This window comes from Corticium candelabrum, chromosome 1 (genome assembly GCF_963422355.1).
Source record: "Corticium candelabrum chromosome 1, ooCorCand1.1, whole genome shotgun sequence".
NCBI lineage: Eukaryota > Metazoa > Porifera > Homoscleromorpha > Homosclerophorida > Plakinidae > Corticium > Corticium candelabrum.
The window spans coordinates 2159027-2174248 of NC_085085.1; the positions used below are offsets into that span (position 1 = coordinate 2159027).

At 41.7% G+C, this 15222-nt stretch overlaps 1 protein-coding gene across 1 annotated transcript; it reads left to right on the plus strand.

Annotated features, from left to right (window-relative positions):
• Nucleotides 1–1837: 1837 nt before the first annotated feature.
• Nucleotides 1838–3982, plus strand: LOC134196052 (MFS-type transporter SLC18B1-like). The gene has a single exon (XM_062665135.1). It carries the CDS (start codon nt 1838–1840, stop codon nt 3125–3127), a length of 1290 nt encoding a protein of 429 aa, XP_062521119.1. The 3' UTR covers nt 3128–3982.
• Nucleotides 3983–15222: the final 11240 nt, after the last annotated feature.

Sequence of the window (15222 nt, forward strand, 5' to 3'; positions counted from 1 at the left end):
TTCTTCTGTTCGGTAACCGCGTGCAGAATGCCCGATCTTTTCTGTTATCTACTAGCTGATACATCTAGCAAAATTTTTGCAACACCAAACCCATTTTGTTTACCGAGGCAACTGCCTCGGCTGCCTCGTGCCTAGTTACGCCACTGAATGACCATTAACAAGTCACAAGGACAAACTTTGAAAGTTGCTGGACTACATCTGCAAGAACCATGCTTCAGTCACGGGCAGTTCTACGTTGGATGCAGCGAGTCTCAAGTAATAAAAATCTTTTTATATGCAGTGAAACTCGATCGACAAAAAACGTAGTATACAAAGAGGTACTTCAATGAAAGTCTAAAAGAATCCACCTGCGTTATCAGGTACAAAAATTTAAAATTGTTTAAAACAAATATGTAATCTTTAATATACACGTCAATAGGTTCATATACAATGTGGAAACAGCATTTACACGCTGGTAAAAAAGTTCTGATTCATATCATTGCTCCTCAACCTAGATGTTTCATGGTATATTTGGTCTGAAGATATGCTCTCCACTTGCAAGCAATAAACGTATAACTTGATTACCGCAATAACTTTACAATTTTTGGAATTTTACTACCCGCAAATGCTAAATTTTCTTCTTCAGCTGCTATACTTATAAAGCGCAAAGCGCTTAGTGGGCGCCGTCTTCTTGAAACGATAACAACTATATATGCTTATATTGACTCTGACGTCTCACTAACAAAGTCTCTTGCCTGTGGTTTGTATACGGACATTCACGTTCGCTGCACCTGTTCCGTGCAACCACAAGCAACACTTTTGAAGTGACGACGTCCAATGGGCATGTCGAAATAACTGCGACTTTAGATGTGTTGGTCAGGTTTATCACGTTTATCTATAAAGTATTTATTTTATAGGGTATCTGTCTGTCTGTCTGTCTGTCTATACGTATGTCCACATGTATGTATGTATGTATGTATGCATGTATGTATGTCTGTATGTGGCTCAATTGGCTAGAGTGCGCAGTTGGGAGATTGGCAACATCCGGGATCTTTGGGTCAGAGTTTGAGTGCGGGAGGGCCACATACATAAATTCCCTTTGGCAAGGAACTAACATACAATTGCCTCACTCTCCGGAGTGTCAGTTCTGTCCAGCAAGTGTGAAGTGTGAAGTATGAAGTGTAAAGTCCAGCGAGTGGGACGTACCTGGTGACATGATGGAGTGACTGCAGCAGCAGCAGCGGCGGCGGGAGCACCAGCAGCAGCAGCAGCAGCAGCAGCAGTAGCAGCGGCAGTGGATGGCGGCGGCGGCAGCAGCAGCAGCACTCCCAGGCAGCAAAGATGAAGAAGAACATGATGACATATAGTAACTGAGTTTAGATTGTACTTGCAGTATCGAACCTGGGCCTTAAGGGCTCTTGTATGTACGTATGTACAAAAAATGTATGTGTGTAAGTATGTTTAATTAAACGGGTTTATCAGAAAGTTTGGGGTGTCTCCGCTTAGATAACCGAATTTTATTAGGCCCCAAGAGTCTAGATGCTAGAATTGTGTTAATTAACTTAATTAATCGGCCTGGGCGAAGACCGGGCTACATGGCTTGTATATATATATATATATATATATATATATATATTATATATATAGATACAGAGAGTTCCATATAGGACCACGTCCCTTTCTGTTGTGCGACCTGGATTAGAAACCTCACTAGACTCGGCAATTACTACACTTAAACGTAAAATTCACATTTATTAGGTCACTAAGGTGTATGCTAGACTACAATCCCGTTCTGCGTGAGGCAGTCACGTGTCATTACGTCGTTTATTCCAACATATGACACTAACTCACTTCCGGTATGACACGCCGGCTAGTCTTTCTCATTTTTGCCGTGATCCTCCGCGTCTTCTGTTTGTCTTCTTACAGTCTGATATCGACATACTATCCGCAGCACATCAAACAGCCGCCCTACAACCAGCACCACCCGTCGGAGTTCACAGGATACGTGATAGCCTCGTTCTCTGTGACCTACTTGCTGGGTTCCATCGTTATTGGATACTTTTCGCTCAAGTTCTACGGTAGTAAGTTCTGTTTAGTAACCGGACTGTTTCTAGTCGGTGGAGCGTGGATATTGTTTGCCGCATTGGATTATGTGACCGAGTGGAGATATTTCTTTGCTTTGTCTCTTGCTCTCAGACTAGCCATTGGTCTAGGCACAGCTTCAGCAGACGTCTCATCTTTCTCTCTAGTGATATCTTCCTATCCTGACAAAGTTGGATTTGTGTCATCACTAATGGAATTGTCATGGTCTCTTGGTAATCTAATTGGGCCACCTTTGGGAGGCTTTCTCTATGACTGGAAGGGATTTATGATGCCAGCAGGCACATTAGGAATATGTCTTTTGCTTCTCACGTTTATTGCTATGTTCATGCCAACTACTGAGAGCTTGGAGCCATTGTACACGTCAGAAAATCATATTCCGACTAAACAGTATATCGGACTAGTTTGTAGTGTATGGGCAATGCTCACATGTGCTTCAGCCTATCTAATAACACTCAGTCTTTCATTTCCACAAGCAACCTTGTCTGATTTCTTACACACCAAGTTTGATTTCTCACCCAGACAAGTGGCATTTGTTTTTCTCGCGAGTGGAGTTGCCAATGTTATAGTATTACCTGTTGTGGGTCGACTGTGTGATGTGATAAATCCGAGATGGTTTGTACCGAGTGGAATTATTACGGCGGGTGCTGGTGGATTCTTTCTCATGTCGTTTGGACACTCCATTGTCTTGCAAGTTCTTGCACAAGTGTTCATAGGGATAGCAACTGCATTATCATTTGGTTCTTGCTACACAGATCTATACAAAGAATTCTGTAGAAAACTACAAATAGAGAAACTTGATGAAACTGCAAGTGGAAAGGTCTACTCTGTTTTCAACATTTTTGCCAATCTTGGTGAAATTACTGGTTCTGCTTCGGGTGGAGCGACTGCAGATCTTCTGGGTTTTACCAAGACTGCCCTGATATGGGGTATCATTATAACATCATTCGGAGGTGTCTATTTGTTGTTATTTATAATTTCAAGACTATGTCATAGATGCAAGGCCCGTCCTTTGTGGGGGCAGTGTAGCGTTGAGACAGAAGACTAGCTCAGTCTGAGCATCAGATTGGAAGCAAAGATGTCAGGCTTATTGTATCATTGTAGTATCCTTTAATAAGCAGGATGCAGTCAGACTAAAGAAGCTAAGCTAAGACAGGTACAAGTACGAAAAGTGTTGTTGTTGTTGTTGTTGTTGTTGTTGTTGTTGTTGTTATCAAACTCAATACAATGCTGGTCAGAGTACAGATTGTCTTATTCAAGCTTATTAACTAACAAGATCAACTGGATAGCACGGGAGACACCGAGTAGGTGTCCGATCTCATTGTAGCTCTGTAACGTCATCGGAAGGATCTACTGTGAGGTTCACAGAATTGACCTATTTCCAGATATGGGTACTGTTCTTACGTAGTAACCATATTTTGTGGTAGCTGGTGTGCCCAGCAGTCGTCCAAGTCTATGTTGGCACGCTCTTTGAGTTCTTTAGTGGCAATGACTTGCTTGCTCGTTGCTGTGGAGCTATTTTGTAAAACAAGAAATGACATAGTTTGAATTGCACCAAGTGCCGTTGCACAAGATCAGCTATCCTAACACCCAACAAGACACTACCTGTAATGTTTGAAGCCTTGAATAGAATGGTCTACCTAATTTGGCCCCAGGAATGTCAAGCAAAGCGAACTTGGCATACAATATCAACAAAGACTATAACGCTCACTAGGTATTAGTTAGCCTCATACCAGACCCTCTTGCGCCGTCGTGCCCAGTTCCTGTATAGCACGACAATGCCGGAAGACTAGTATTGGTCAGCATATCGCTTGGCAACTAGAATATGACTATAATTGCCGCTCACTATGATTATTATGATTATTATTATTATTATTATAACAATATATATTTACTGAATGAAATGGTGTGTAACATATACTGGAACCATCAACCGGAAAACAGTCATTTGTTGATTAAAAATTTTAATCGACTATTACTACTACTTTTAGTATTATTACTATTTTTAAAATTGAATTTCAGCACTGGTTTGCATTGTGTGTGTGTACACGTGTACCATTTGGTTCCTTTCGTCCCCAGGCCCACCTTTTGCTTGCAAGTGTTTCGCCACGTGTTACTATGCCATGAGGTGGACCACGTGAGGCCATTGGTGTGCAAAAATGCAAAGAGACAGACAAACAGACAGACAGACGGACAGACATGCACACACACACACACACTTTGTTTAATTTTGACACACTGTAAAGATACTGAAGACTAGACAAACAGACAGACAGGCAAACAGACAGACAAACGGACAGATTATTTGTTTTACTGTCATCAGATGGTTCTAGTCACAACACTGACCGCAATAGTAAATCAGTCCCTTCTAGCATACTTTAGAATTATTAGTCATTGCAACACAGACAGACTGCCAGACAAACAGGCGGACAGATGGTCTGTTTGACCAACAGACAGACAGACAGACAAATAAACAGATTTACCCTATTGGGTCTCACAAACATTTTAAATAGTTTTGGTTGTAATACATGTAGCATTCATTTATAAAAGTATATGAAAAAAGACAAACAAACAGACAGACAGATGGCCAACCAGACTGACAGACAGACACACAAACAGACAGACAGACCAATTAACAGACAGAAGACAGACAGACAGATAGACAGAAACTGAGAAAACAGACAGACAAACAGACAGAAATTGAGAAAGACAGACAGACAAACAGACTGACAGATAGACAGAAACTGAGGAAACAGACAGACAAACAGACAGAAATTGAGAAAGACAGACAAACGAACAGGCAGACAAACAGACCAACAGACAGAAACTGAAAGACAGACAGGCAAACAGACAGACAAACAGACAGACAGACAAACAAACAGACAGACACACAAAAACTAAAAAAGACAGACATACAAACAGACAGACAAACAAACAGACACAGACAGCTAGACAGACAGAAACTGAGAAAAACAGACAGACAGACCAACAGACAGAAACTGAAAGACAGACAGGCAAACGGACAGACAGATAGACAGACAAACAGACAGACAAACAAACAGACAGATAAACAGACAACCCGACAGACAGACAGACACACACACACAAACAGATAGACAGACAAAACACACACACACACACACACACACACACACACACACACACACACACAAGCCCTCAAATTCAAACTTAAGTATTTTTCGTTTTACAAATATATTTCGTTCAGCACCTTCTTGTACGTTCTCTCCAAGTTCTCCACCAGCTGGTGCTTGATAAGCTCGAGTCAGTTCTGACCCAGTTGTGCATCTCCTGAGGCAGCCCATCAGCAGATGGTAAATCGTCAAGGTAGAATTCAAAGTCGTCAAGTTCCATAGTTTTCACATCCAATTCCCCCGTAGGGGGGGGGGGGGGTTTCCGGGCAACCTGGAAACATGCCTGCGTACGCCACTGGGTTATTATAGCCACCAGTTTAGAGGACATCTGTATATGTGGGGAAGTCAACACAAATGTTTGGGCAAAGAATTTAGCAAATGACATGATTTTATGTTCTAGACCAGGCCTGGTCCTAGACTATAGTCACTACAGTGCGTACGTGCATGTACTGTGCATGAGTCTGTCATGCTTTCTTTTGAACGTCAAATTATTATAATAATATATTAATGTGGCTAATGGTAGACATGGCCTAAAGACATAATTAAGAGTGAAAACCGTAGACGGGATGCTCATTCGCTGTTTCTCCATAAGGCCATCTCTATGGAACGCCGACTGTCGCAAAAATACCGTTCAGTGAGAGGAGGAGCATACTGTAGAGCGTGTGCAGTTTACAAGAGGAAGCCAAAACAGCGCTTCTTCTAAGAGAGCTTGCTGATATCAACCGCCCTAACTAGGAGAGCTTGTTGATATTAACCGTCTTAACTAAGAGAGCTTGCTGATATCAACCGCCCTAACTAAGAGAGCTTGCTGATATCAACCGCTTTAACTACGAGAGCTTGTTGATATCAACTGCCCTAGCTAATATCAACCGCCTTAACTAAGAGAGCTTGCTGATATCAACATCAATTTATGCACATGTACTATGATGGACACCACAGGCAGCTTGATGGTCGACTGTCTCTCTTTCTTGCAAGACGTTGTTGCCAATTACTCATCAGGAGATTGGAACTACCGAGATTCTTTACGGCAAAGGGGTGAAGGAATCTTTTCTAACTTCTTGGCATAATTTTTCCGCAAGACACAATAGACACGTTGTTGCCAGTAATTGTGTCTCTTCGCGTCAGAGAGGACGTAGATAGAGACAGTTTCTTACTGGAAAGAACGACATCTGGTACAGGACGTTCTAAATTTGAACTGGCAGAAGAGCAATTGCAGTATTTTCTTGACCATGGATTTTCAGTCGTCGACATCGCGAAAATGCTTAGAATTTCTAGGAGTACTGTTCACAGAAGAATATCTCAGTTTGGGCTTACAGGGCCAAGAACATTCTCCAATATAGGTGATGAAGAGCTTGACGACGTTGTTCGAAGCATTCAGAACTACTTTCCTAATTGCGGTGAGAAACTACTAGAAGGCCATCTTGTTGCCAGAGGTCTCAAAGTCCAGAGAAGAAGACTGCGCGAGTCTCTTCACAGAACCGATCCTGTTGGAGTAGCTATTCGCCGCCATTTAGCTATTATGAAGAGGAAGTACCATGTACCTCGTCCGAACGCACTGTGGCGTATCGACGGCAACCACAAACTGATAAGGTAGATATAGCATATTTATTGTATGTATATATATATATATATATATATATATATATATATATATATATATTACTCTATTTATAACTGTATTATTGTTATAAAGATGGCGACTTGTAATTCATGGAGGCATTGACGGATTTAGCCGACTACCCGTTTATCTGACATGTTCTACTAACAACCGTGCAGACACTGTATTAGAGGCTTTTCTAGGAGCTACAAATCAGTTTGGTTTGCCATCACGTGTTAGATGTGATCATGGTGGAGAGAACGAAAAGGTCGCGCAGTTTATGTTGACACACAGGAACAGAGGTCCTGGTGGAGGTAGTGTCATTACCGGAAAGAGCGTGCACAACACAAGAATAGAACGTTTTTGGAGAGACCTATTTCAAGGATGCACAGGCCTGTACTATAATCTGTTCTATGCTATGGAAGACGATGGACTCCTCGACGCTTCTGACCCTACCCATTTGTACTGTTTGCACTACGTCTTTCTTGCACGCGTAAACAGTAGTCTTCGTATATATGCCAACGCTTACGCTGAGCACAAACTGCGTACAGAACATAATCAAAGTCCAATTCAGCTGTGGATAAGAGGGAAAATACAAGACCAACGTGTTGACGTTAGCGAACCGATGACTACTGTAAGTCTCGTATTTATATATAGTTCCAGTTTCATTCCACTGCAACTATCTTTAAATTGTATTTGTGTAGGAAGAACTAGCAGTCTACGACATAGATCCTTACGGACCACTCCCTCAAGTCTTACAGACAAGCAACGATGTTGTTGTTCCATCTGTTGACGTCCGTTTGTCTCAAGAACGAGTAGAAGACATACAACAACGATTTAACTCATTAAGAGACAGTGACTCTTTCGGTGTTGACATTTTTTTAGAGATTATGAATTATGTACAAAATCATATGTCTGATAGTGCATGACTGGCATTTCGTCGTAGTCAATGCAGTATACTGTACAGTAAAGTATATTCAAAAATGTATCTCGAAGTTCACATATTTTGTTTAGGTAGCTAACGATCGAATGGCCCGGCCATGTCGTGGTCCAATTAATTAAGAAACTAACTGCAAAGTGTTTGCAAATTGAAATTAATTAAGCTATTGCATTATATAAATTCAAAAATATTTTACCTCTAACTAGGATATATAACGCATAGTTACGGAGGCGTGGACAACACCTAAAACACGTGGACGGCTGTCTAGCAGTACACTCTCTGAATTAGTCGTGAATATGGAACGAACGAGTGCCCGCTATGTACGAGTGCAGAGAACAGACCGAGAACTTGACATTCCTCTCGAAGATGATGGATCGGTAGCAGTCTCAACGATTCAGGTAAACAGATTTCAGTTGCAACTAAAAAACAGTTAGTTTAGTATGTACTAAAAACCTAAAGCCATGCCGTGTGATACGAGTTTGCTACAACTCCGCTTGATGTGGGGTCTTTGGATGTCCCATTTGCATTGGCACTTTTTATTTTTGCTCTAGATATGGTGGAATTGAAATGCAGGAATTTAGTTTATTGCATCCACCAAATATTGCTAAGTAGTAAAACTGATGCAATGATTTGAGAGCGTGGCGCAAGTTGTACAAGTTACACTTTAGATGAAGTTTCGGACAATGAACTTGTGCTGCAGTAATTAGTACCTGTTTGGTGCTAAATTGCCGAGTGGCCGGGCTGTCAGGCGCTTAAACTATCTCTGGAAAGTTGATATATATTATGTGTTTTAAACCTTAAATGATGCAATGTAGGCATGATGTATTGCTCAGTCTGTATGAGTGAATTCATGAAAGATGTCACAGCACACATGATCTTGTTTCTATTCTTTTTCCTACGAAAACTCTACGTGTTTCTCATTTTTTCAAAATGTTTTTGTACTTTTTTATTTACGTGGGTTAGATACTAGTTGTAGGGTATTAGTAGGTGGCGCCTCGCGTTGGTGTGTGTGTGTGTGTGTGTGTGTGTGTGTGTGTGTGTGTGTGTGTGTGTGCGTGCGTGTGTGTGTGTGTGTGTGTGTGTGTGTGTGTGTCTGTCTGTCTGTCTGTCTGTCTGTCTGTCTGTCTGTCTCTCTGTCTGTCTGTTTGTCTGAGTGTGTGTATGTGTGTGTGTGTGTGTGTGTGTGTGTGTGTGTGTGTGTGTGTGTGTGTGTGTGTGTGTGTGTGTGTGTGTGTGTGCGTGTGTGTATACATATATATTGATATCGGCAAACATTGACTATCTACGATTGGGAGTAAGAATCGATTGATCATGTAGTACGGAACGTGTGAATATTTAGCTCTCTAGGGTGTTTCTCGGTTGTCAAGTACTCACAATCCCTAGCTACAGTCCGAAGGATGGAGCGACTGAACTTCATGAGGCTTTTTCGTCGCTGTTTGGTCACTTGTATAGTCGAGGACACGGAAACGATTTTTGAAGTAGGTTTTATAATGAAACGTGGTTGTGGAGAGGAGAAATTTGAGGTTCGTGTGTGCACAAGGATACATATCTTATACTATAATATTCGAACGCTCGGAAACGCCCACTTCCGTCTGTCCACATGTCAATCTGTAACGCGCCGATCGACACGACGCCGGTCTCAGATCGTCGCGAAACGCGGTGGGCTGGTCGAGATCGCAAGTCCAAGTCGAACGGTTGCGTCGGATTTCCTCTCGACTGCTTCCGACGGCCCGAAACGAAACTTTGGCGGCCTGAAATGAAATGCGCGGTTGTTTGTTTATTCACATTGACCGAGTATGCGGATGGACGCACACCTGCTATTGTACGTCGTTCTAATCCTCTCATCTACAGTGTGAGGATAGGCCGGGTGTAGTCGGAGTAAGCCGGCCGCCTCACCGGGCCGCTTGTGCGTGCGTGCGTCCGCGGGTTACTGAATGTGTCCTCGCGGAAGTGACGTCATTTTCCACAAATAGATCATGACGTTTTAGGTGGGAAGAGTCTGAGATGGGGATACTGGAAAATGCGTAGAAGGCCACGTCTACATCGCACCCACGTTTTGTGGGCGTGGTCATTTTCTAACGACAGTACATGCAGCCTTCGTACATTGTAACATCCTCAACTTTGGGTGGAGTTGCATGTTGCATTTGCTGGAGAGGAAGAAAAAGATGCTCATCACCAGGCGGACGTGGAAGCTGCAGGCGGATGTTTCGATAGTTGAAACGTTTGGCTTTGGGACACCTCCTAGTTTAGCTACACTAAGAATAATTGCCTCTAAAACAATGACAAAAACCAGACTTTCATTTAGTCAAGCGTTTAGTAATTTGCTAGAACAGTTATCTGTTCGTCTTTGGCTGTTTAATGCTAGAATATTAAATTATAGATTAGATTTAGCAGTGGATGTAGAGCGGTGGGATTTACCCACTATATATATATATATATATATATATATATATATATATATATACGGTTGATACCGATACTCGATCTTACAAGAGAATCCAACATAGACTCAACCCTGCTCTAGTGATTTAAAGAGAGCTGCCATATAGGACCACGCCCCTTTCTGTTGTGCGACCCAGAATAGAAGTCTCGCTAAGATCGGCAACAATTAATTTTCATATACATTATATTTAGCCATATATTGCACACGTGATCCTACAATGTTTTAAAAATGTACGCATATTTAATTATCGAGGTTTACTTCTGCATAAGTTCTGTTTGTCAGCATGCTTGTATTCAAGACAGTTTTAATATTAACGACAGTTAGAAATTGTAGCAATAGTTTGAAAGCTTGCGTGATTACTAAAATAAATTTGGCTTTACCCGGTATTGCTTACATGTATGCATGATTTAGCCCAATCCTAGACTCTGTTCTGATATCATCTGTTTATACAGTCATATTTTCCGCTAGCGTCTGGGTTGGAGTTTGAGGAAGATGGTCGCATACGATGTCTCCGTCTATCCAGTGGACGTGTATACCCTCCTGACGGCGAATGGGGTGACAGGGTATACCATGCCTCAACTCTAAGTGGTAGACATCATGTCACGGACCATGAAAACGATCCTGTCCCATCGACCGCATCCGGGAATCGATTCAGCGACATTTGCCGTGCAGCGTCGTCCTCTGTCCAGAATTCACGTCTAGCTGCAGCTAGAGAAGAGCAGAGTGCTCTTTTTAGACGTAGACAGTCTTTCTCCTTGCAAACGGATCGTGCTACCAGTGCCACAAGAACAACCAGTCGCACTTCAAGAGGAAAGAATCGCCGCCGAGTTCGTTCATGGGGACGCGACTTTATATGTCTGGGGTCAAAGGACCAAACAAGATGGACAAGAGCAGACCACAGCACACTGAAAATTGCTGGTCTAGGTACTAAAAGAATTACGTTTGAGAACGTCGACGAAGTTTCCAGTATGGAATTGAAGGACCGTCTTTACAAAGCATTCCCTAAACTGGCAGGGCAAGGCTTCGAACTTCTTCGGCTCAAAGTCAATACCACGGTATTGGAAGAGATTCCTGTTGGCTCCTCCGGTTTTACCCCGTTGTACCTAAGTAGCATTTTGCAATCAGCAAAGATATTCGTTCGACCAATAGCAAATGATTTAAGTCTAGCACCTGATCGGGAAGTAAGTATGCGCTAAGTCACTTATCTAAGTTGCATTATAATTATTAATGCTTCTAATTATTTTAAGAGCTTTTTAGAGTTAAGAGAATCGGACGAGCCTAGAGAGAAATGCCCACGGTGTAGTGATGATGTCAGAATGTCAGAGCTAAGAAGACATCTAACCAACAACTGCAGGTAGCATCTCTACACCTGCACCATTTGTATATAGTACGCAGTGCGTACTCGATACCTCAGTCGAAGTATAGTGTGCCAAACGAGACCACTAGAGTACAAAACCTTTTTCTAGCACGCTAATGTCACTTCACATACATTGCATGATATGTATTCGTATAGCCCAATTCCATTTTTGGTTTGTCAAGCTGGACCGGCGAATCATAGCATGCATGAAAAACTTAATTGCATGAACGATGCAGCTTAATTAATTAATAGGCTAGTTTAGAATAATTTGTATTTTACAACCTTCTTATTAGTAAAGTGCTCTTTTCTATATTTCAGTAGTCATCTCGTGTCAGACGTAAGCGGTCAGCCTTTATCTTCTACGTATGTCCACTTCTTCAAGTATCTAAGCGATGATGTTTCTTTATTATCTAAATCAGGCTTTCTGATGCGTTATTGTAGTAATCAACCAGTGGATGATACAGACACAGACACGGAGTTGCCATAAATTGTATTCTCTAGAAATATTTCTGATGAACGACCACGTCTGCCGTCGACATCTAGATGCTCTCAACAATTTCCTACCGTCTCTCAAGCTGCAGCTAACATCACATTTCCAGAATCCGCAGTTTCAGCTGTTCGGGTGTTTCAGAATGCTGCTGCTATCCAATCTCGGGCACTATCGCTAACCATTCCTCGGCCAGAATTATCTCTTTCTCAACCAGTGTTCTCTATCCATTCTATTCAGCCCACTTCTAACCCCTCTCCACCAGCAATTCACTCCAATTCTCAAGCACGTTCTTTGGCTTCAGTATCTCAGCCTTTGTGTTCCACCCACTCTCTGCCTACCGTTTCTCTTATTGCCTCTCAGTCAGAATCTTTTGCATTGCAGTCTAATTCGGCATCGACATCTACGCCTACTTTAACGGTACCTTCTCCTTCTGAGCACAGTTCTGCTTTCCATTCTCCGGCTCCGTATAACAGTGTCCAAACTTCGACTTCATCTTCTCCTTCTGTAGTAACACTTTCTGCTGAAAACACATCTACTTTGCATGACTACCACTCAATACAAGGTGTACTTCATCATCACACTGAAAGTGTGCTAACGGGAAATCCGTATTATCTGCGACTGTCGAGACATAATATCTTTGCGGAAGCTGTGGCATTCTACAAGACTGCAACAAACAACGATTTGTCAAGACCACTGCGCGTACAGTTTGAAGGTGAAGATGGGGTTGATGCTGGAGGAGTAAGGAGAGATTTCTTCAGAAGCCTGTTTGTCAAGTTTGCTGAACCGGGAAGGGGTTTGTTTGAAGGTCCATCCAACAAACTCTGGCCTGTTCACAACGTTATCGCTTACCGCACCAGGATGTTTAAGTTAGTTGGCACAGTGATAGCGCACTGCATTCTTCAATGCAGTATGGGTATGCCTTCGTTTGCTCCCGCACTGGTAAAATATATAATGACCGAATGCGAAGGCGACTGTATCGCTAACATATGTCTGAAAGACATACCCGAGTCAGAGACAAAAGCAATGTTGTTAGAGGTATAAATTAACTTGATTGACTGCAACAGTACATAATTTGATCGATACAAGTAAGTAGATGTGTTTTGCAGATGAGCGGTGCCGATACCAGAACTACGTTTCTGTCAGTGATAGAACGCTTTGATGGCATCGACATGGTAGCGTCTAGCGGATGGACTGGTTCCACTAAGTTTGATCAAAGAGATGCAATCATTCAATCAATTGTATTAAATGAGTTGATCTACAAACGAAGAGCTGGCATTGCTCAATTACGGTAAGGCCTTGCTAGTCTTGAAGTTCTAAAGATAATGCAAATGTATCCCGAAATTTTGAAGCCATTATTAGTTTATGACTCAATTCCTATGACCTTGACAATGTATACATTTCTTGTGTAGGTAATTATGTTGAATATTAAATCAGTTATTTTATTTCTATAGATTGCAAGAATTTTTAGTGGTCGAAGAGCCCGACACAGCTAAAAAGCAATCTGCAGAATTGTTTTTCCAGCAACCACTAAGCGACAACATTGTAATAAACGTTGGAGAAAGTAAGCTCAAATTATATAATGTAGTCATTTAAATTTTAATAACTGGTTTTCTGTACAGACACAATACCAATTTTTCAAGCTGTTCTAGAGTTTAGAGCATGTGTTGATGACATACAGCATTTGCTGCCTGGATCCTACATCAATGTAGGATATCATGAAGAAAGTGACGAATCAGCAACGATGCCCACTGCATCCACATGCACTTTGTCACTTCTTCTCCCACTGGTCCACGCAGACTACGAGTCGTTCAAAAATCAATTTGCAAAAGCTTTGCAGTATGGTCTGCGGGGGTTTGGCCTTACTTAAGTTAACGGTTTGCTACGGCACCTGTTTTAATTGTGTTTTTCGGCACTTTTCAGTACGTCAGTCACGCAGTTTGAGTTCCACGTTTGTCAATGTACTATACATGTGTAGCAGGTTGACAATAATAAACATGGTTCGTTATCAACAGTGGTGTAAGATATGAAGCAACCGACGTACGCAACTGCGGAGTCTCGGTTGCATAGCTGAACGTGTCCGTAGAAAGATTTAGTGGAGTGCGTCACATACATTTTTCGACCGATCCGCGATTTAGCCAGCAGGCTCTGGCTAAGATCATTAGGACATTTGAAAGAGCAAATAATTGTTGACCTGTCTGACAGGACCGTGAAAACCATTTTGTCTGTTCGACCACTTTTCAGAAAGATGATTTTTGCCAGGGGCACAATACAATCATCTGGGTATAGAAGATTCAATAAGTAACACATTTGCAGCACTTTGTACGTGAGTCTTGCGTTTTCTACTAACGTGCATTCCTTTTCCTTTCTATACTAAATTTCAGGCCGTATTATTTCCTTCCTACCGGTCTAAAGGTTAGGTTGTTTAGTTGTTTGTCTAGACTAGCCTTTTCGTTATTGTTACTTAATCATCAAGCAATGGATTAAAGCTAAGTATATACGCTGGCCCGGATGCAGAATTTTTAAAATAGGAGTCCAGTTGTATTATTGGCCACGCCCCCAAACCATTTAAATCTTTGTTTGACCTACGAAACCAGCAAACTCACTTCAATCTGTATTAATTTTGTAGCATATTTATTAGATAATTATCGACAGTTAAGTTTAGAATTGAACGAATTAACCATCCATCAAAATATTAATTAATTAAATACGTTCGCTTTAATAACACAACAAACAAGATTTCGGCTGCAGTGGGCTTGTCGTTGAAGTAGGGGTCATGACACAGAGGACAGGTACCCCTCCCTTCTATCCGCTTATGATATCGATATACGCCAACCTAATTTGCCTAGTGTGCCTAGAAAGTTCCATATGGCTCGGACGGTATACTGTAGTGTACTAAACACTAAAATGAATTAGCATTATAATGCCATTTCTCACTTTCTCACGGTTATTATCATCTTTGATGAGTACCTACTGTATTACCTAGTTTGCAATTGTCCTTTCTATCTGAGTTTTACTAACTAAGAGATATTACAACCAAAATACTACTAGTATGCATATCAGCAAGCTCTGTTAGTTAAGGCGGTTGATATCAGCAAGCTCTCTTAGTTAAGGCGGTTAATATCAGCAAGCTCTCCTAGTTAGGGCGGTTGATATCAGCGAGCTCT

Bases quoted from the DNA above. Each gene is read 5' to 3' on its own strand.
- LOC134196052 (XM_062665135.1), top strand. From the start codon at position 1,838: ATGACACGCCGGCTAGTCTTTCTCATTTTTGCCGTGATCCTCCGCGTC.